Consider the following 23,801-nt stretch of genomic DNA (forward strand, 5'->3'; position numbering starts at 1 on the left):
CACCATCACTACCACCACTACCACCACCATCACTACCACCACCACCACCACTACCACCACCATCACTACCACCACCACTACCACCACCACTACCACCACCATCACCACCACTACCATCACTACCACCATCACTACCACCACCACCACCACTACCACCACCATCACTACCACCACCACTACCACCATCACTACCACCACCACTACCACCACCATCACCACCACTACCACCACCATCACTACCACCACCACTACCACCATCACTACCATCACTACCACCACCACCACCACTACCACCACCATCACTACCACCACCACTACCACCACCACTACCACCACCATCACCACCACTACTACCACCACCACCACCACTACCACCACCATCACTACCACCACCACTACCACCATCACTACCACCACCACTACCACCACCATCACCACCACTACCGTCACCACTACCACCACCATCACTACTACCACCACCATCACTACCACTACCACCACCATCACTACCACCACCACTACCACCATCACTACCACCACCACTACCACCACCACTAACACCACCATCACTACCACCACCATCACTACCACTACCATCACTACCACTACCATCACTACCACCACTACCACCCCCCCCACCATCACTACCACCACCACCACCACCACTACCACTACCACCCCACCCCATACCTGTTCTTAGTGTGGGTCTTCAGATGTAGGAGCAAAAATCAACTTTGCAGATGGATGCACCTGTGTAGACCTACTTTCCTGATTCATTGAGTCTCTTTGAGAACTCAGATTGAGTCATTTGAAATATCATATCCAATATCAGAAAATCTTTACTGAGGATAGATTCGACCCAGACTGCTGAGCCCTTTCGTCAATAAAACCCATTCACCTTTTGTACTACTGTGGTGTGTGTACGAAGAAGAAGACTTGCAGCATATTACCCCTGTGGCCCTGTCTTGCCTTGCTTCTTGTCTCTCAAATGGAGTGAAAACCCTTCTGGTTGGGAAGAGAGGAGAGGTAAGTTCAGAGGCTGCCAGCATTGAGGGCAGGGAGAGGGAAAGTACAGCCTACAGCAGGCTCAGACTGACTGACTGACTGATGCAGCTCTCTATAGCCAGTAACAGAGGCAGCCAGGCACCTCATTAGAATGCTTCACATTCCTCTTCAGGCACCAATGCTCTCTCTGCTTCCTCTTCACTGCTCTTTATACTACAGAGCAGGCTGGGGAAAGTTGACGACCTCAGAAGTCTGAGCCTCTTTGTAAAACGGATAAAGCTCATGCTCCTCTATTAAATAGGACCAGTTTTACTGTCTCGTCTCCACCCACTCAACCACATAGACAGCTTGTGAATAAATCATATTAATCTATAGAATGATTAAGCAGACCATGAATAATGACTTTTTATACATAGAGAGAATCCCCCCGTGAGACATAGGCTTTGTCAGACATTGGATCTTAGAGCTGTTTTGCTTGCAGTGTTTTTTAGTCTGGACAGTGAGACCACATAAGCCAAAACCAGTTCAGTTATTCGTTTAGGCAGTTCAATATGGCCCTCCGCAAAATAACACAACTTCATGCCAAACCTCCGGCCCACCTCTAAATACACCACTTTTGGTTGAAACAAATACCACGAGTTTAAATGTAATTTGGACAGTGGTGCCACCCACCCATTATCTCATTACTACCCACAACACAAAACAATTGAATGTGGTTGAGCGAAGATCCAAGGATAGGAGGAGGAGAGAGCGAGAGGGCCCTAGCAGAGATATCGACAGTGTCTTCGCTTGGCGGGCCTCCAGATCTGTCTTGTTGCGTAGGGTTCAGTTAATCACACTTTGTCAGTGGTTAGCTATGCTCATTGAACTGTGGTGGGCATCCACTGAAGGCCCTGGTGGTGGTGGTGAGCTGTGCTGTAGCTAGTAGTGCTGCTTTGAAGTGTTCACATGCCAAGCCTTTTGTATGTCTGTGTGGTCAGTAGAGCATGTCATCGCTCCAATTACTGTTTATTGTGGTGTGCTAATCCATGTGAGGAAATTATTCCCATGATCAAAGCTGATGTCATTGGCACTGATAGTGAAATCAAAGTGGATTTGGGGTTCTTTGGTTATTTGGTGCTGTTTTCTTTGTAACTGCCTGTTGTCAGACAGTCTCGACCTTGTACTATCCACTCTCTGTCTCTAACTCTGTCTGGGCTTGCTTTTATCTCTCCTCTCTTGCTCACACACTCATCACTTCCTCCATTGACGAAATTGGCGAAATTCCAGCCCGTCCGCCTGCGGTTTGGTGTGGGTGGGTATCCTTTGCTTGCCGACGGTAGGCATGTGTGTTTTTCTCAGGTGTCAGATTCTCACCCACTCTGCAACCACGTCATTTCTATGTGGAAATGTGCGTAATAACGGTTGAGACGTTGATCAAGGAGATTTCAACCTTTATTCACCCAATCAAAAAGACAGCCAGAAGTTTGTTGAATTCCCAATGCTTTCAACCATTTTAAAAGCACAACAAAGTTCAAATGGAAATGCAATGTCAGCTATCTTGTATGTATACAACAATTTCATGTGTTATGACTGTGCTTCATCTAATGGCACAACTAAATGACCTGGGTTGCAGTTCACGTTAAATTAAAAGTACATTGTGCAAGTGATCAATGCTGTTCAAGATTCTGAGCAGATTATTATCACAATTGTGAAGATTTCCACAGACCTGCGAACTTTGCATGCTATCTTGAACATGCACACTTTCTCTGATGGCATAAGAAGACATTTATAGTTACAATAAACTCACTGTGGCAATTGATGAGTTACTAATTTTAAGGTTGAATAAATACTGTTACATTAGTTTGTAATATGGCCTTAACTTTAGACTATTTACTGTATTACATAAGTAATATTGAATTATATTTGGTTGACAACGCAACCAAATATGAACATTTAAAGGGCATGTATCTAATGCTTGGATAGTTTCATCTGACCCACTGACTTGATCATATTCATTTACTTTTATTTTTGGTTTAGTTGGAGCCGTGAATCCAACATATCATTAGTTAACTTGTCGACAAGTAAATAGGCTATTTACTGTATTGCAAAACTGATATTGGATCGTGTTTGGTTGTCAATGCAACCAAATATCAACATTTCAAGGAGATGTAGGCTAACCCATGTATAAAATTGAGGACACCGCCATGCAATCTCCATAGACAAACATTGGCAGTAGAATGGCCTTACTGTAGAGCTCAGTGTCTTTTCAACATGGCACCATCATAGGATGCCACTTTCATCAAAGTCTATCAAATTTCTGCCCTGCTAGAGCTGCCCCAGTCAACTGTAAGTTCTGTTGTTGTGGAAAGTGGAAACAACTACGAGTGGGACTGCTGAGTGCTGAAGCGCCTAGCGCGTTAAAACCGTCTGTCCTCGATTGCAACACTCACTACCGAGTGCCAAACTGGCTCTGGAAGCAATGTCAGCACAATAACTGTTTGTCGGGAGTTTCATGAAATGGGTTTCCATGGCCGAGCAGTCGCACACAAGCCTAAGATCACCAAGCGCAATGCCAAGCTTTGGCTGGAGTGGTGTAAAGCTCGCCGCCATTGGACTATGAAGCAGTGGAAATGTGTTCTCTGGCGTGATGAATCATGCTTCACCATCTGGCAGTCCGACGGACGAATCTGGGTTTGGCGGATGTCAGGAGAACGCTACCTGCCCTAATGCATAATGCCAACTGTAAAGTTTGGTGGATGAGGAATAATGGTCTGGGGCTGTTTTTCATGGTCCGGGCTAGGCCCCTTAGTTCCAGTGAAGGGAATACAATGACAGCATACAATTACATCCTAGATCAGGGGTGGGCAATTCCAGTCCTTGGGGGCCTGATTGGTGTCACAGTTTTGCCCCAGCCCCAGCTAACACAGCTCTCCAATAATCACCTAGTCATGATCTTCAGTTTAGAATGAAATTTGATTAATCAGCTGTGTTTGCTAGGGATGGAGAAAAAGTGTGACACCAATCATGCCCCTAAGGACTGGAGTTGCCCACCCCTGTTCTAGATGATTCTGTGCTTCTAACTTTGTGCCAACAGTTTGGGGAAGGCCATTTCCTGTTTCAGCATGACAATGCCCCTGTGCACACAGCGAAGTCCATGCAGAAATGGTTTGTCAAGATCGGTGTGGAACTTGACTGGCCTGTACAGAGAGAGCCCTGACCTCAACCCCATCAAAAACCTTTGGGATGAATTGGAATGCAGGATGCGAGCCAAGCCTTTCAGTAAGAGATGTTCGACGAGCAGGTGTCCACATACTGTTGCTCATGTAGTGTACATTTCCTTCAAATGGTGAAATTTGGCTGCGTTGAAAACCAGACATAATTCAATATCCAGTTTGTTTACAAATTAATAATTGACATGTTGGATTCACGTCACCATCTCAACCAAACATCAACGTTAAAGAATTGGACTAAATCATATCAAACTTTTAATGCACTTTAACTAAGGGAGTTTGAGAAACCCTGCAGTACAGTAGGAGGTGCTGCCCAGCCTGTTTTTTCCTGATAGTGGATATAACATTGAAGATCTGATGTTGTTTCCAGAGTGCCAATTCAACAGGTTGTTCAACATGTTGAAAATGAATTACCACAATGACATAATCCTGCGGTTGACACCCTCAAAACAACAGTTTACGTTCATGACTTTTTGCTAATCTAATGCATTTCTCACAACGATTTCACGTGCCAATGCATTGACAAATTCTGTTGAGACAGCGTTAGTCTGCCGCCAGCTGCACAGAGTCAGTAGGCAGAGAGTGAGGGAAGACGAGGGTGTATATGGGCCTCTACTGCCTTGTCTTTTCCCGTGCCTCTGCTCTGTTCGTGGGCTCTGGGTCTCTCATCACAGTGGTGGCTGACTCAGACCTATACCTCACCTCTCGTTTTCCCTGTACTCCTCCTACCATTCTCGGAAGGGAAGTAGTGTGGGAGAGAGTATATTGCTGGGGAGTGTTTTTCTTTCAAAGCTATAATTCTCTCTGCTCAGTTGGTGCATGACCTCTTGGTCCTGGCTCGCAGTGGAGGAGTTTGTGGTTGAGCTGTGAGTTTGTTTTCTGTTTTAGTCCTTGTGAATTCGAGGCTAGCCAGTGATGTTGGTTGCGTATTATTCTCTGGCAGCTCATCTGTCAGACAGAAGTCATCTGCTGGGTCAGGTGCATGTCATGTTAGTCAGGGATTAGAGCTTGACTCACTTGATTAGACACACTTCATCATGTCCCAATGTTTAACTCACACACGACATGGCCTTTTTTGGATTGTCCCATTTTGCCTTCCTTTGCTTATCTCTCTGATTATTTATCCTCTTCTCATCCCTTTCTAATGCCTCTAGCACAGTGCTTCCCAACTCTGGCCCCCCAACAGTACACATTGTTATTGTAACCCTGGACAAACACACCTGATTTAAACTTGTCAACTGATCATCAAGCCCTCAATTCGTTTTTTTAAACTTTTTTTTTTTTTTACCTTTATTTAACTAGGCAAGTCAGTTAAGAACAAATTATTTTTTTACAATAACGGCCTACCCCGGCCAAACCCTCCCCTAACCCAGACGAAGCTGGGCCAATTGTGCGCCGCCCAATCACATCTTGTTGTGATACAGCCTGGGATCAAACCAGGGTCTGTAGTGACGCCTCTAGCACTGAGATACAGTGATTTAGACCACTGTGCCACCCAGGAGCTCGGGAGTTGAATGAGGTGTCCAGGGCTACAACTAAACTGTACTTGGAGGTACTGGAGGACCAGGGATAGGAAACACTGTTCTAGCACACACCTTCTCTCCCTCTCTCCCCCACCCCCTTTCCCATCTCTCTCTCTCCCCCACCTCTCTTTTCCATCTCTCTCTCTCCCCCACCCCCCTTTCCCATCTCCCTCTCTCCCCCACCCCCCTTTCCCATCTCTCCCTCTCTCCTCCACCCCCTTTCCCATCTCTCTCTCCACCACCCCCCTTTCCCATCTATCCCTCTCTCCCCCACCCCCCTTTCCCATCTCTCTCTCTCCTCCACCCCCTTTCCCATCTCTCTCTCTCCCCCACCCCCTTTCCCATCTCTCCCTCTCTCCCCCACCCCCCTTTCCCATCTCTCTCTCTCCTCCACCCCCTTTCCCATCTCTCTCTCTCCCCCACCCCCTTTCCTATCTCTCTCTCTCCTCCACCCCCTTTCCCATCTCTCTCTCTCCTCCACCCCCTTTCCCATCTCTCCCTCTCTCCCCCACCCCCCTTTCCCATCTCTCTCTCTCCTTCACCCCCTTTCCCATCTCTCTCTCTCCCCCACCCCCTTTCCCATCTCTCTCTCTCCACCACCCCCCTTTCCCATCTCTCCCTCTCTCCCCCACCCCCCTTTCCCATCTCTCTCTCTCCTCCACCCCCTTTCCCATCTCTCTCCCCCACCCCCTTTCCCATCTCTCCCTCTCTCCCCCACCCCCCTTTCCCATCTCTCTCTCTCCTCCACCCCCTTTCCCATCTCTCTCTCTCCCCCACCCCCTTTCCCATCTCTCCCTCTCTCCCCCACCCCCTTTCCCATCTCTCCCTCTCTCCCCCACCCCCTTTCCCATCTCTCTCTCTCCCCCACCCCCCTTTCCCATCTCTCTCTCTCCTCCACCCCCCTTTCCCATCTCTCCCTCTCTCCCCCACCCCCCTTTCCCATCTCTCCCTCTCTCCTCCACCCCCTTTCCCATCTCTCTCTCCACCACCCCCCTTTCCCATCTCTCCCTCTCTCCCCCACCCCCCTTTCCCATCTCTCTCTCTCCTCCACCCCCTTTCCCATCTCTCTCTCCCCCACCTCTCTTTTCCATCTCCCTCTCTCCCCCACCCCCTTTCCCATCTCACCCTCTCTCCCCCACCCCCCTTTCCCATCTCTCCCTCTCTCCTCCACCCCCTTTCCCATCTCTCTCTCCCCCACCCCCCTTTCCCATCTATCCCTCTCTCCTCCACCCCCTTTCCCATCTCTCTCTCCCCTACCCCCCTTTCCCATCTCTTCCTCTCTCCTCCACCCCCTTTCCCATCTCTCTCTCTCCCACACCCCCCTTTCCCATCTCTCCCTCTCTCCTCCACCCCCTTTCCCATCTCTCCCTCTCTCCTCCACCCCCTTTCCCATCTCTCCCTCTCTCCTCCACCCCCTTTCCCATCTCTCTCTCTCCCCCACCCCCCTTTCCATTCTCTCCTCCACCCCCTTTCCCATCTCTCTCTCTCCTCCACCCCCTTTCCCATCTCCCTCTCTCCTCCACCCCCTTTCCCATCTCTCTCTCTCCTCCACCCCCCTTCCCCTCTCTCCTCCACCCCATTTCCCATCTCTCTCTCCCCTACCCCCCTTTCCCATCTCTTCCTCTCTCCTCCACCCCCTTTCCCATCTCTCTCTCTCCCCCACCCCCCTTTCCCATCTCTCCCTCTCTCCTCCACCCCCTTTCCCATCTCTCTCTCTCCCCCACCCCCCTTTCCCATCTCTCCCTCTCTCCTCCACCCCCTTTCCCATCTCTCTCTCTCCCCCACCCCCTTTCCATTCTCTCCTCCACCCCCTTTCCCATCTCTCTCTCTCCTCCACCCCCTTTCCCATCTCTCTCTCTCCCCCAACCCCCTTTCCCATCTCTCCCTCTCTCCTCCACCCCCTTTCCCATCTCCCTCTCTCCTCCACCCCCTTTCCCATCTCTCCCTCTCTCCTCCACCCCCTTTTCCATCTCTCTCTCTCCCCCACCCCCTTTTCCATCTCTCTCTCTCCCCCACCCCCTTTCCCATCTCTCTCTCTCCCCCACCCCCTTTCCCATCTCTCTCTCCTCCACCCCCTTTCCCATCTCTCCCTCTCTCCTCCACCCCCTTTCCCATCTCTCACCCACCCCCTTTCCCATATCTCTCTCCTCCACCCCCTTTTCAATCTCTCTCTCTCTCCCACCCATTTTCCCATTTCTCTCTCTCCCCCACCCCTTTTCCCATCTCTCCCCCACCCCCTTTCCCATTTCTCTCTCTCCCCCACCCCCTTTCCCATTTCTCTCTCTCCCCCACCCCCTTTCCCATCTCTCTCTCTCCTCCACTCCCTTTTCAATCTCTCTCTCTCTCTCTCCCCCACACACTTTCCCATTTATCTCTCTCCCCCACCCCCTTTCCCATCTCTCCATCTCTCCCCCCTCTCCTCTCTGTGATTCATTAGGTCCTCTTAGTGGCTCCTACACAATCAGGGTCAGCCTCTTATCAAAGGCCTCTCTGTACTGGAGATGAGGCCCAGTCTTCCACAGGACAGAGGGAACTTTGTGCCAGCTGACCACAGCCCAGTGGGCCTGTTGGGGGAGAGGAGTAGGGAGACAGGGAGAGGTAGGGAGTCTGAGTGATGCCACTTTAAGAGTTGTGGTGTGGGCCAGGCAGTCCCATTCAGTGAGTCTCACTAGGCCAAGCAGCTAAAGTTGAAGTGATTACAGCTTGTAGGCCAGGGATTCTGCTCTATTCTGCTCCATTGTTGGGGGCTTTGTTAACACTGAAGCAGGGCACTGGGAATCTGCTGCCACTCTGTTCATGGAAACAGCTAGAGGTCTCCTAGGCATTCCCGGACATGTTGTTGGTTCTCTCATGGGGGCGTAGCTTGGCCTCCATGGGGCTCAGGCCAACCAACAGGAGTGTGCCTCTTACCATTGTAAGCTGGCATCAGTGAGCCCTGGCTGGGAGTTGCCTGGGTAACATATACACTACTGAATGTACCCTCACAAGGAAATGCTTTTAGCGGGAGCTTTTAGAATACCTTGGAAAAGTGCAAGGTTCTCATCTCAAATTATTCGAATGATAAATTTTAAGTGCTAAGTGTTCTCGCCAGTGGCTTTGATGTTGTGTTCTTGGTAACTGGGTCTGTGTATCTGCTTAATAACACAGTAGACTGAAAGCACCTGGCTGTGCAGATCACTCATAAGGCTATATTACCCTAGCTGGCACAACAAACCCGACCCCTCCTAGTCTCCCCAGTGGCAGCCGTGATGACATGACCCCTGTCTCTCTCTCTCTCTCTCTGTCTGAGTGGTGCAGCCTAATACTCATTTGTCCCCAGGCCCAGTGGAGCAGCTGGGAGGTCAGAGCCTCAATTACAGGAAGTTAACCTCACTTAGTCAACAGGCTTACAGTGCCTCGACATGTCCCACTGACATGCTAATATACACTACCGATAGGGAGTAGGGAGCCAGAAGCAGAGGCTTCATTCACTTTCCCCCAGTTTTCCTCCTCAGTTCTCCTCACACATTCTCAGGCTCTCCCCACCCGTGGCTAAAGTCTGAAATGGAGGTTATGTGAGGAAACATGAGCATAGCATTATGCATGCATGTACACACACACCGGACCCTCAAAATGTATTTTGGAAGCCAGATTAAGGCCTGTGGCTGTGTTTCGGCTGCGGTGGCTGTGTGTGTGTGTTATGGTTCTATTTATCTGTCCCTGTGGACTCTGCTCTGTGCAGCCGGCAGGCAGCGGGCCCAAAGCTGCAGTGAATGAAATGCGGAGTGCAAACAGGACAAGGTTTGCCATGCCGTGGCTAAGTGTCCATCCATTATAGCGGCGCGCCAGCTGCACAGCCCGGCCCAGCCAGGAGGAAGGAACCTCTGCTCTTCATGCACCGTGAGCGCCACCAACCACAGTCTCCATTACCCTATTTATTATAGCTTGGATTTCATCATTCATGATATGACTTACTTAACAGTCAAATGTGAAACTGATGCGGAATAATGAACAATAATGACATTATGTTATGAAGAATTAAGATGCTATTTTTGATCATTTTTGTAGGCTGTCTGGTGCAGGAGCAAATCGCAGTGCATTTTGAGATTTCGATATGGAGCCTGAAATAGAGCGAGTCTACATCAGTCCGAGCAGTATTCATGTTCTGATTAAAAGTCAATGAAACAGTGTGATATCCAGTTTGTTTGTTTATTTGTTTGTTTAGAATGGGAATTATTTATCTCAATCTGTCTGCAAGCATTTACACTACTTAAACTAGATCCAATAAGATCATTAAGCACATCAGGAGGGAGGCTCAGACTGGTGCCCTGGAGCACTAGGCACCCCGGAGGAACTCTAGTGCACGGGTCGGCAACAGACAGGCACGCAGGCCAAAACCGGTCCCCCAAAGGTTTCAGCAACAACAACAAAAAGACTCAAATCAACAGGAATTCAGCAACAAAATTAGTTTCATTTAGGAAATTCGTTCACCAAGTATTCCCACGAATTGAAAAAAGACTTGATCCCTGCCATAAAATATAGCTTATATTTGTTTTGGTTCCTAATGTACTGTATTTTATTCACAATATTTCTATTGGTGCAGAGTGTACGTATGACACTCCTTTCAGAGTGACAATTTAACCCATGTCCCTGGGGTCACTGGCTTACAGAAGCAACACTGATGGCTCCTGGGTAATATGGACTGGTTGTGTGGATAGAAATCTATTTATTAATTTGTGTTTGATTTTCTTTCAGCTTGTAATCATTTCTGACACATTTTCAACTTAACATGCTTAGAGAACGTGTTCATATTTCTGGTGTCTCATCAAGTAAATCAATTCGCATACATGTCAATGTCCTTTTCCCCTGAAAGTGGGACTGTTTTGCATGTATGAAATAGTGCGTGTGTCTGTATGAAGCAGTTTTCTCTGATGTGTGAATGTGGCATGGAGAAATGCAAGCCCATCACAGCATTGACAGCCAGTGGCTAATGTGATCACAGCTTGTGTGCTGCAGGACTGACTGAGAGGAACCGTAATCTCTCCCAGTGTCTCGCTGCCAAATTGGCTCAATCTGCCAGGGAGAAACATCAGAGTTCTCTGCTGTCGGCTTTCCAAGGGTCTTTTTTTTTTAATGTGGGCTCAGGATGTTTGATCCAGTAAACTGTATCTCAGCACTTTGATTTGGTGAACCTGCTATCCATAGCATGTGAAGGGACTTCATAGGGATCACTAGTCCAGCGTCAGTGACATAGAGAGGGGAACCAGAGCCCTGCCTCCCAGCTGAACACATTAGCCTATATCGATCAGATAATGTACTCTGGACAAGATTCGTTGATAGATCAAAGCCTCACATTTTGTTTAACACTTGATATATAAATAGTTAATAGTGCGTTCTATTGGTTTATTGAATTACCTTATAGTCTACTTTGGGAGTTTGTTACATGAATGTAATGATTAGGTTGAAGGCATAATTCTGCTCAGGTTGGATTTGGCTGAGCTTTCATGTTTTCCCCAGATGTTTATGCTGAAATTGGTTTGAAAAGTAGAGCCATTATATGAAATTGAAATGTCAGTGACTTTTTACTGTGTCAGTTTGCCAGGAGGCGAAAATCGCATCCAAATATGACTCTGCAGGCCTGTTTGTGAAATCCAGATATCCCTTTCAATCCTGAAGAATAGAAATGTCTGCATGTTTGTAAGGCTGTCCTGGAGTTTCTAAAAGCATCTATCTGACTGACTCTGACGATCATAAATAACCGCCCCGCCCCCCCCACCGCACATGTCAGGCGAAAGTACGTCAGGAAAACCCAGAATTCTGAAAAGAGAGAGGCCATTTCTAATTTAGCAAATGCCTCGAGAGAAAAAGCTAAACTTTTTATTAAGAATTTCGATTTGGGAAATAAATTTGTTCTGCAGCCATTTCCTCCTCCCACACAGTCAGTCAGATGATTCAAGTTGGAGAACATTAGCTTGCTTACTCAAGGCCCAAAGGGAGATTAACTAATTAGACACAGTCCAATACTTTCCACTGTGCTGCCTGCTAGTCTGCAATAAAACCTAGGAGCATGAGAGAGGCCACATCAGTAACAGGGCACTGCACACAGCCAATTATCAGGCAGGTAGCCTATGTCACTGTGTCATTGTCTACCTTTCCAGACCAGAGCTATTGGTTTCATTTTCAACACCAGTTAGGCAGCTTACATTCGCCAACTGTTTCCACTCTTCGCCTGGTTAGAGAAAGTTGGTGTTAAGATGAAATGAGAGGGTATGTTCTAATACCAAACCTATTTTCAGGTTGTAGCCAGTTGGAGTGAGATGAGAGCCCAGTGGAGTAGCAGACACACTGAGCATCCAGCCTAGCCATGCCTTGCTGCTGAGTGCCCTGGTGACCAGCTCTGGCCTTGGCACCATGACCAGTCTGAAGCGCCCACCCATGGAGCGCATCGTGGGGGGCTCTATCCCAGCCATCGACGAGTTCTACACCCGCCACCTCCGCCTGGCCAACGGAGGGGCACGCATAGACAGCGCCCACCCTCCAGGGGGCCTGGGGGTGCCTAAAATGGGGGTACGGGCACGGGTTGCCGAGTGGCCCCCTAGGAAGGACCTGGGTGCTCTCTGGCAGGCTACCACAGAGCCAGATTCCCCAGCCTTAGTCGGAGGTGGGCAGAGCCACCTGAAACTAGGTCACCTGATGAGCCCCCAGGACGCATCCATGCTCCGCAGCATCCACAACACACTGAAGAGTAAAACCCAGGGGGCCAGTTACAGCCCAGACAGCCGTTACCTGTCCCCCACAGACTACAGAGTACCCTCCCACAGAAACATCCGCCGCATCCGCCAGCGCAGCAACAGTGACATCACCATCAGTGAGCTGGACGATGGCGGGGACAGTGGGGAGGAATTGGGCCCCTCAGGGGCCAAGTGGTCCCCACTACACAGAGAGTATGGCAGCACCTCCTCTATAGACCAGCACGGGGCGCCAGGGGAGAGCTTCTTTGAGATGCTGAAGGGCTACCAGGGGGACAAGCCTGACCAGCGCAGCCCTGCACCAGACAGACTAGAGGACTTGCTGACTGCTGGGCTCAAGCAGGCCTCCATAGAACTACATGAGGAGACTAGTGAGAGCCAGACATCCAGCAGAGTCAAGGAGAGAGAGAAGCCCCCAAAGAGACGCTCCAAGTCAGAGACAGGGGGAGAGTCTATATTCCGTAAACTACGCAGCGTGAGGGGGGAGTCGGACTCACCACGGGCCGGCTCTGATGCTGAGGACGGTCGGTCAGAGGACTGGGTAACCCCCCTCAAGCCATGGGTGTGCCAGAGGGGCTTCTCCCACTACGACGTGCAGAGCATGATGTTTGACCTGAATGAGGTGATCCAGAGCAGGCAGATGGCAGCGGGGAAGAGGAAGAACACCACCACAGGGGCGTCTGCTGCAGCTGCAGCCTCCAACACCTCCACCGTGTCCTCCACCCAGAGCCTGGCCTACAGCTCCCCCGCTGGCAGCCAGGAGGAGCTCAGTGCCGGGGCCAGGGACAGCCCCAGCATTGGAACCGGGGACGAGCAGAGCAACGAGATGCTCCTCAGCTGCCCCTGCTTCCGCAATGAGATTGGGACCAACGGAAGGCGCACGGCGGGAGCCGGGCCCCCCAAACAGGGGAGTGGCGGCTCGGAGACCCTGGGAAGTGAGGGCAGTCAGTTTGAGTCGTCCCTCAGCTCCCACTGCACTAACGCTGGGGTGGCAGTGCTAGAAGGGCCCAAGGACAGCCCCAGTTCCCTCAGTGACAGAGGCAAACACTACATTGTAGAGCATGTGGACCTGGGAGCTTACTACTACAGGAAGTTCTTCTACCTTAGAGGTGAGATAGACTCAGCTGAATATACACTATGTATCCTCTCAAACGTATTCAGTTACAAACATTATACAGTACATGAAGTACTATAACACTAGAATGTGTAACGTAAACAAATAGTCCTACACAGCCCACTGTGTAGTACAGTTTCCAAATTCAAATGCATGAAGTGTATGTTTATACATAGCTGTCTACTTCCCTTTCTCTCACTCTCTCTTGCTCTCTCTCTTTCTCTTTCTCCCGTTTTCTCTCTCTCTCCCCCTCAGAACACTGGAACTACTTTGGAATGGACGAGGCTCTGGGTCCGGTGGCTGTGAGTCTGCGCAGGGAGAAACAAGAGGAGCACAGAGAGCACGGCCAGCAGTACAACTACCGGGTCATCTTCAGAACATCAGAGGTCAGACAGCTAGCCTCCGGCCTTTACAACTGCTCTCCCTGGACCATGCAACGTATAACAACGTTAGCAGTTAATGATCCTGCTAGATAGATTGAGATTTCTGGAATTGTTATCAAATCCAGTCACGACGATTGTCTGTAGATTTGTTTTTCTGTAGATCAGTAACTCTCCCCTGTGTCTGTCTTCCTGGTAGTTTCACGGTAAGACTAGCTGGAGGTGAAACTCAGCTCTCATCCCTCTCTGCTGATTATGTAAGAAACCCAGAGGGCATCAGCTGTTCCCTCAGATCAGCACTGTGTAAAGAAACTATAGAAAACGCTCTCATCCTCATCACATCTCCATGGCCTGTCAATGCTACACAACCTCAAACCACTATAGAGAACTCTCCTTTTACATTTCACTGGAAAATCATTTGCTTCATTAAGTTGGAAGGTTGTGATTTTAGTTATGGACTGCGACACAGCACCGTTACATTCCCAGCTATAGATTTAAGGCACCTGCCCTGGAGTGTCCAGAGATGGTTGTCTGGGGGTTTTCCCTGGGTTGGAAGGTGGCCAGGTGTGGGTGAATAGACCATCCAGCTCTGTGTGAGACACCCCGGGACCCCAGGGCCTCAAACCTGGGGAACACTGTCCTTTTGTTACGGCCCTCTCCTAGGAGTGTGGGAGAGAAAATTCCCCTCCGTTCCAGCTGTATATGATAGCAAGTGATTGAGTTCATGGCCTCTGCTGAACACAATGCACACTCTGTGTACATATTATGCGTTGCTGAACAAGCCCAACCTCAGCTATCTGCCCCCAGGCCAAAAGTTTGATTGATAACTGTACCTTGTTCTTCTCTGTTGTTTTATGTCAGATTCCTTTAGATAAATAGTTCTGAACTTACTCAGGAGAAGTTAGGGTGTTTGGGAAGCAAATCCGACATGTTCATTTTGGCTATCGCTTTGTTCCATCTTGATGTGAAAGTTCCATGGACTGGGGATTCCTGAGGCACATTCCTCCTCTCACACCTCTTTCTCTTCCTCTCCTTCTTTTCATCCCTCCATCCAGTTGATCACACTCCGGGGTTCTATTCTGGAGGATGCGGTGCCCTCGTCCTCTAAGCATGGCACTACCCGCGGGCTGCCCCTGAAGGAGGTGTTGGAGCACCTGCTTCCAGAGCTGGATGTGCCCTGCCTCCGCTTGGCTCTCAACACGCCCAAGGTCACAGAACAGCTGATGAAACTGGATGAGCAGGGGGTAGGAGGATACATAAACACTACATAAAACACTCCCTGAAGAGACCAGCCGTGCTACAGCTATATGCTGTTATTGGGCCAGTTATCATATTTCATAGCTATTTTGATTGGCACTATATGTTGGCACTATATCATGCTATAAAATTAGGCTTGTCTGATCTCGTATAGTTTTTGCACTGCAAACATTTTTTAACGTGAAATCTGTCACTCTCTCTTCTCCCTCCCCCCTCACTTTCTCCCCCTCTCTCGCCCTCCTCCTCTCTAGCTGAGTTTCCAGGTGAAGGTGGGGGTGATGTACTGCAGGGCTGGGCAGAGTAGTGAGGAGGAGATGTACAACAATGAGATGGCGGGCCCTGCCCTGGAGGAGTTCCTACAGCTGCTGGGGGAGAGAGTCCGCCTCCAGGGCTTCACCAAGTACCGCGCCCAGCTTGACACCAAGAGTACGCTCACACACACACACACACACACACACACACGCTCACACACACACACACACACACACACGCTCACACACACACACACACACACACACACTAGCAACGGTAGTCAAAATTGACAAAAGGTCAAAAATACAGTTCTGATGAATGTAACAGCCACATAAGAGTAAGATGCTTAACTATTTTAGATGTTTAAAAATCCATCAAATATGGACCATCTTATCAAAATTGTATAATGAGAGAGAGAAAATCTATGGAATCGAGACATTTTGGTGGGACTTCAGGTATTCAGTTGAAGGTTAGATATAAAATGTTTTCTTATTTGAAATGACACATGCCAAAAGTGTTTAACCATATATATAGCCCTTTTATGTTTTGTTATTATATTGATAGAATAATAAAGTGTAGAAATAACAACTCATTTGCATACACGGTGCATTCGGAAAGTATTCAGACCCCTTGACTTTTTTCACATGTTGTTACATTACAGCCTTATTCTAAAATGGATTGAATCGTTTTTTTTATTCTCATCAATCTACACGCAATACCCCATAATGACAAAGCAAAAACAGGTTTTTAGACATTTTAGCAAATGTATTTAAAGTTCAAAACTGAAATATCACATTTACATAACTATTCAGACCCTTTACTCAGTACTTTGTTGAAGCACCTTTGGGAACGATTACAGCCTCAAGTCTTCTTGGGTATGATGCTACAAGCTTGGCACACCTGTATTTGGGGAGTTTTTCCCATTCTTCTCTGCAGATCCTCTCAAGCTCTGTCAGGTTGGATGGGGAGTGTTGCTGCACAGCTATTTTCAGGACTCTCCAGAGACGTTAGATCGGGTTCAAGTGGCTCTGGCTGGGCAACTTAAGGACATTCAGAGACTGTCCTGTTGGAATGTGAACCTTCCAACAAGAAGTCCTGAGCGCTTTGGAGCAGGTTTTCATCAAGGATCTTTCTGTACTTTACTCCGTTCATCTTTCCCTCGATCGTGACTAGTCTCCCAGTCCCTGCCGCTGAAAAACATCCACACAGCATCATGCTACCACCATCCTTCACAGTAGGGACGGTGCCAGGTTTCCTCCAGATGTGACGCTTGACATTCAGGCCAAAGAGTTCAATATTGGTTTCATCAGACCAGAGAATCTTGTTTCTCATGGTCTGAGAGTCCTTTAGGTGCCTTTTGGTAAACTCCAATCGGGCTGTCATGTGCCTTTACTGATGAGTGGCTTCCGTCTGGCCACTCTACCATTAAGGCCTGATTGGTGGAGTGCTGCAGAGATGGTTGTCCTTCTGGAAGGTTCTCCACAGAGGAACTCTGGAGCTCTCCTCCGATTGCTCAGTTTGGCCAGGCGGCCAGCTCTAAGAAAAGTCTTGGTGGTTCCAATCTTCAATGATGTAGACATTTTTTGGTACCCTTCCCCAGAGCTGTGCCTCGACACCATCCTGTCTAGGAGCTCTACAGACAATTCCTTCCACCTCATGGCTTTGTTTTTGCTCTGACAGGAAGTCAGATGAGGAAAGTGTTTTCATGTAATCCATTTTAGAATAAGGCTGTAACATAACAAAATATGGAACAAGTCAAGGGGACTAAATACTTTATGTTCCTAATGAGAGCATACTACTGCTGGCTTGCTTATGAAGCTACGCAGGGTTGGTCCTGGTTGGTACCTGGATGGGAGACCAGATGCTGCTGGAAGTTGTGTTGGAGGGCAAGTAGGAGGCACTCTTTCCTCTGGTCTAAAAATATTCCAATGCACCAGGGCAGTGATTGGGGACACTGCCCTGTGTAGGGTGCCGTCTTTCGGATGGGACGTTAAACGGGTGTCCTGACTCTCTGAGGTCATTAAAGATCCCATGGCACTTATCGTAATATTAGGGGTGTAAACCCTGGTGTCCTGGCTAAATTCCAAAGCTGTCACTCATACCATCATGGTCACCTAATCATCCCCAGCTTACAAATTGGCTCATTCATCCCCCTCCTCTCCCCTGTAACTATTCCCCAGGTCGTTGCTGTAAATGAGAATGTGTTCCCAGTCAACTTACCTGGTAAAATAAATAAATAAAACTTTCCAAGTGCACTGTACATGTGGGCATTAATATATTAATTAGCATGAAGTTGCTCTATCCCAAACAGCTATTTCTAAGGTACCACCCCAAAGAGAATTTGTAAATGCCCCACAATCTCCTGTCAACATCACCATGGCTTTTACCCAAATATGTGCAACATTACTTATTCATGATTGTCATCTAGAATATTAACTACAAGGCAGAGATGTTTTGTGTCAAAATAGCACCCACTTGAGAATTAACCAATGCGTATTTATTTGACAATAGGGGAAAGATACAAAATTGCGTGATTGAATAAGATATGTGGATTTTTTCACACACACACACACACACACACAAACACACAGTGGTGTTTAAATAACCTTGGGGACACACACACACACAATTGATTCCCATTGAAAGCAAAGCACTGACAGTGCATTTAAAAGCCTTTTTTATTTGACCAAGGATGTAGCATGACAGGCTCCTGTGTGGGAGCCTTACTGACCCTCTCTCTGACCTCCTCACCCCAGGTCTCACAGCTGTAGAGTCTGCTGAATATTTGCTGTAGGCGGTGCTCTGATCTGCCTTGTGTGTTATCAACAATAGGTTTGGAGTAATCTCTGTAATCCAGGAAATAGGTTTTCCTCTCCTGTCTCTTGCAGTTTTTTTTATGTGTGTAGTCCCTTTTTACTTCATGTAGCCTGTTTTTCTTTCAAATCTCTCTGATGTATTGAGGACTAAATCAGGTACACAATGGCTGGCCCACACGCTCCACTACACCCTTTATGTTCCTAATGAGAGCAGAGCAGGAAATGGCAGCTCATCGCAATTATGCACTTAATTACATTAGGCTATTTCTGGCACTTCCTCTATTCATAAGCTCAATGAATATGAACATTCCTCTTTTGTCCATACATTTTAATTGTGGTGGCTGCCTGGCTAATCTTACACCCAAAACCAAATCAGTTACTGTCATGAGAGGCAAGCGCATGGGTACCTCTGCTCTTAAGGTTATAGTAGACTGGTTGTGGCATACTCTTTACAATGCTACATTTTTAGATGTAGTATTTTTGAGCAACAATACAGTATTCTCGATAGTGCTCTACCTGTATTACTACAAATATTTGTTGTTGTTTTCCCATCACACTATGTTGGCAGACATTGATCAGGCTACACTAGCATGGCTTATTGTTTGGGCTATGAAACAGGAGACAGTCTGGTACATAAAGCACTGAGCAGATAGGTTGCTGGAGGACAGAGTTGGGTTGCAGTAGCAGTACAATGGGGCCTTATATTGTGGTGCTCCTCTCCCTTCCTCCAGCTGATTCCACTGGCAGCCACTCCCTGTACACGGCCTACAGGGACTATGAGATCATGTTCCACGTGTCTACCCTGCTGCCCTACACACCCAACAACAAACAACAGGTACAGAAGGGCTCTATGATACCACATAATACATGAATATCTAAGAGACATGCTTTAGGATAACATGATATGCCATAGATGGATTCAATTATTAATCAAGGTTATTGCTGCCATGCTGAAGAATAGGATATTCATTGAGATAGTGTAATTCTTGTATGGTTATACCATGTTTGTCCTTGTAGTTGCTGAGGAAGAGACACATTGGAAATGACATCGTCACCATCGTGTTCCAGGAGCCGGGAGCGCTACCCTTCACCCCCAAGACCATCCGCTCCCACTTCCAACACGTGTTCATCATTGTCCGTGTGCACAGCCCCTGCTCCGACAATACCTGCTATAGGTGAGTGTAAACCGTGTTCAGACCACTAGAGGGCCTGGCGGTCACTAAGAACCTGGAAAGCCCCTGGTACTACAACAGTGGTTGTTTTGAACTCACACAGGTAGATAACATAATGAGGAACGAGAACCACTAGAAGGCATGGTCACCAACCCAGATAAATTTGCAACTACTGGCTCTCCTTATTTCTCTCTGTAGCCAGGGTACTGTAGTCAGGATACTATAGGCAGGATACTATAGGCAGGGTACTGTAGGCAGGGTACTGTAGTCAGGATACTATAGGCAGGATACAATAGGCAGGGTACTGTAGGCAGGGTATCATGCAGGGTACTGTAGGCAGGATACTGGTAGGCAGGATACTATAGGCAGGATACTATAGGCAGGGTACTGTATCATGCAGGGTACTGTAGGCAGGATACTATAGGCAGGGTACTGTAGGCAGGATACTGTAGTCAGGGTACTATAGCCAGGGTACTATAGGCAGGGTACTGTAGGCATGATACTGTAGTCAGGATACTATAGGCAGGGTAATGTAGGCAGGGTACTGTAGGCAGGATACTGTAGGCAGGATACTGTAGTCAGGGTACTGTAGGCAGGGTACTGTAGTCAGGGTACTGTAGGCAGGGTACTATAGGCAGGGTACTATTGGCAGGGCACTGTAGGCAGTGTACTATTGGCAGGGTACTATTGGCAGGGCACTGTAGGCAGGGCACTGTAGGCAGGGTACTATAGGCAGAGTGCTGTAGTCAGGATACTATAGGCAGGGTACTGTAGGCAGGGTACTGTAGTCAGGGTACTAAAAGCAGGGTATTGTAGTCAGGGTACTGTCGGAATGATACTATAGACAGGGTACTATAGGCAGGGTACTGTAGTCAAGGTACTAAAGGCAGGGTACTGTAGGCAGGGTACTGTAGGTGGAGTACTAAAGGCAGGGTACTAAAGGCGGGGTGCTGTAGGCAGGGTACTAAAAGCAGGGTAATGTAGGCAAGGTACTGTAGGCAGGGTACTGTAGGCAGGGTACTAAAAGCAGGGTAATGTAGGCAGGGTACTGTAGGCAGGGTACTAAAGGCAGGGTACTGTAGGCAGGGTGCTATAGTCAGGGTACTAAAGGCAGGGTACTGTAGTCAGGGTACTATAGTCAGGGTACTGCGGGTGGGGTGCTATAGGCAGGGTACTGTAGGCAGGGTACTAAAGGCAGGGTGCTGTAAGTGGGGTCTGTGGCATTCTCACTGACACGCTCATCCACACCTCACTCACTCACTCAACCCTCCTGCCTACCACACTGCCTTGGGGCAATGGAGCTGGAGCGATCTGAAGGAGTTAGCGGCATACACGTCAATGATTCCCTTGCTGGACGAGCGAATCAGAGGATTCTTGAGCAGCCGTGCAGTGCTCTGTCCCTCAGTGCTCAAAGACCCTCCCCGAGGAACACTTGTACAGGCTCTGGGTCTCAGCTCAAACCTCATCAAAGTTGGGCTAATTTATTCTGAGCCCTCCCCTCCAGTAACCCCTCTACCCCCCCAGCGCTGACTGCCAACGATTAGATGCCCTCCTCAGCTGGAGTTGTTCTTTTTTAAAGGGGACATCTTTTGATTTGAAGCCAACGAGTGTCGTCAAGGAGAAGAGGCTGAGAGGGAGAAATGCTGGCTTTTCTTCTTGGATGAAGTAGGGAGTGGGACCCTGAAGCAGTGAAGACTCCACTTCACCCAGAGCAGCTCTCAGCATCCAGCCTCTGGCTCAGTCCCATGGATCTAATGAACACACTACAAGTTCCAACCCCTATCTGTTCTGTTCTGCCACCAGAGCGCTGATATGCTAGAAGCCTGAATTGCTGGGAGCCTGGGATGCCATTTCAAAGAGGAGTAAAAAGTCACAAGATCTAGTAACAGAACAGCGGTTGGACGGGCGGCGGAAGCAGCTATAATTAGCTGGATAAAGCTGTGTGTACCTGCAGTAGTGTGATCAGACCAAGCAGACAGGAGAGGAGGATTCACTTCAAGGAGACATATTTTTATAATGCCTAGCCCAGTCAGGAGTTGGTAGAGTCACATAAACAGACCAACTGGGAAACGTAAGGGTCAGATGCCGGCGCAAGAACAGGTGGGTCTGAGGGTTGTGTCACTGTGTGTGTGTGTATACAGTGTGTGTGTGTAGGAGGGATCCGAGATGTGATGCTGATGACCAGTGTGAAAAGGAGGGGGTCTGAGGACACAGGAGTTTCAGCGACCTCTCACGCACACACACACACACACACACACACACACGGCTGCACTACTGTGATGTATTACATAATGCGTGATACAATGACTACGTTTTGCCAAGGTTTTATTGGATATTGCTGTTTTTGTGATAGTGCGGTTGAATTCTGACTCATCAGAGATTATAAAGTTGCTACAGTAGCTTTAAATATTGATCAGTATTGTGTGTGTGACTGGCTCTGTATCCTGTTCACACGCAGTGAAAACAGGATCTTTGGAATGATGCATCAGTGATCTTTTCAGGCCAACATAGAAGTAGTTGACACAGCCTAGACACAGCCTAGTGATAATCTCGTGCTGTCAAATGCTGTCCAAATGCAGATAGGTCAATTTAGCCATATTGCATAACGATCAGAGCTTTGTTTCTACAAATAGGGAGTAGCCCCCTCCTCTCCACTCCTCTCCATGTATCTTCTCTGTGATCTGGGGTCTAGGGCTGGCTGAGAGTGGCCATCTCAGTGGTAGCTGGCTTGTCAGCTGCGCTGAATGTATAGTTATATCCGCCTGCCTGGTTGAGCGAGGCTTGGGCTCTAATGTCACAGCTGCATGTGATGACTGTGTTATCTGTTTAATGGACTGGACTGAGGCTTGTCAGGACTCTGACATCAGCCTACATGAGCCTGGCCTACAGTGGGTTTCTATAGTGCTACTGTTCAGCTTTTTCTCACCATTGTTGGATTATATATGGATTTGGAAGCCAATCATTGTCAGTCATCTGCATCAGAACTAGGTTAGCTTTCATGCTAACTTGTTTCATTAAACTCTAGGAGGCCTATTGTGGAGCAACAATGGGAGTTGAATGGGAAGGGTAGTAGGTAACCTAAGTATGCTGGGAAGGAAAGGGGGTTAGGAGGAACGATAACCAGTCTACTGTTTTCTGCCCTCTAGTCTACTGTTTTCTGTCCTCTAGTCTACAGTTTTCTGCCCTCTAGTCTACTGATTTCTCCCCTCTAGTCTACTGTTTTCTGTCCTCTAGTCTACTGTTTTCTGTCCTCTAGTCTACAGTTTTCTGCCCTCTAGTCTACAGTTTTCTGCCCTCTAGTCTACTGATTTCTCCCTTCTAGTCTACTGATTTATCCCCTCTAGTCTACTGTTTTCTGTCCTCTAGTCTACTGTTTTCTGTCCTCTAGTCTACTGTTTTCAGTCCTCTAGTCTACTGTTTTCTGCCCTCTTGTCTACTGTTTTCTGCCCTCTAGTCTACTGTTTTCTGCCCCCTGTTCTACTGTTTTCTGCCTTCTAGTCTACTGTTTTCTGCCCTCTTGTCTACTGTTTTCTGCCCTCTAGTCTACTGTTTTCTGCCCTCTAGTCTACTGTTTTCTGCCCTCTAGTCTACTGTTTTCTGCCCTCTAGTCTACTGTTTTCTGCCCTCTAGTCTACTGTTTTCTGCCCCCTATTCTACTGTTTTCTGCCCCCTATTCTACTGTTTTCTGCCCTCTTGTCTACTGTTTTCTGCCCTCTAGTCTACTGTTTTCTGCCCTCTAGTCTACTGTTTTCTGCCCTCTAGTCTACTGTTTTCTGCCCTCTAGTCTACTGTTTTCTGCCCTCTAGTCTACTGTTTTCTGCCCTCTAGTCTACTGTTTTCTGCCCTCTAGTCTACTGTTTTCTGCCCTCTAGTCTACTGTTTTCTGCCCTCTAGTCTACTGTTTTCTGCCCTCTAGTCTACTGTTTTCTGCCTTCTAGTCTACTGTTTTCTGCCCCCTATTCTACTGTTTTCTGCCCTCTAGTCTACTGTTTTCTGCCCGCTAGTCTACTGTTTTCTGCCCTCTAGTCTACTGTTTTCTGCCCTCTAGTCTACTGTTTTCTGCCCTCTAGTCTACTGTTTTCTGCCCTCTAGTCTACTGTTTTCTGCCCTCTAGTCTACTGTTTTCTGCCCTCTAGTCTACTGTTTTCTGCCCTCTAGTCTACTGTTTTCTGCCCCCTATTCTACTGTTTTCTGCCTTCTAGTCTACTGTTTTCTGCCTTCTAGTCTACTGTTTTCTGCCCTCTAGTCTACTGTTTTCTGCCCTCTAGTCTACTGTTTTCTGCCCCCTATTCTACTGTTTTCTGCCCCCCATTCTACTGTTTTCTGCCCTCTAGTCTACTGT

General features: G+C 48.1%; 1 protein-coding gene across 2 annotated transcripts in view; it reads left to right on the forward strand.

Moving 5' to 3' along the window:
- The window catches only part of LOC110505519 (signal-induced proliferation-associated 1-like protein 1), an 88,183-nt gene that overhangs the window by 42,901 nt on the left and 21,481 nt on the right, over positions 1-23,801 (forward strand). For both annotated transcript variants that reach the window (XM_036962513.1, XM_036962512.1), the window contains exons 2-7: positions 12,016-13,577; positions 13,838-13,968; positions 15,018-15,206; positions 15,471-15,645; positions 19,019-19,122; positions 19,305-19,462. In XM_036962513.1, the coding sequence (XP_036818408.1) occupies positions 12,131-13,577; positions 13,838-13,968; positions 15,018-15,206; positions 15,471-15,645; positions 19,019-19,122; positions 19,305-19,462 (2,204 nt within the window). In that variant the 5' untranslated portion in view covers positions 12,016-12,130. The remainder of the gene's footprint in view (positions 1-12,015; positions 13,578-13,837; positions 13,969-15,017; positions 15,207-15,470; positions 15,646-19,018; positions 19,123-19,304; positions 19,463-23,801) is intronic.

The sequence above is a fragment of the Oncorhynchus mykiss genome, chromosome 25, assembly GCF_013265735.2.
Source record: "Oncorhynchus mykiss isolate Arlee chromosome 25, USDA_OmykA_1.1, whole genome shotgun sequence".
Classification (NCBI taxonomy): Eukaryota; Metazoa; Chordata; class Actinopteri; order Salmoniformes; family Salmonidae; genus Oncorhynchus; species Oncorhynchus mykiss.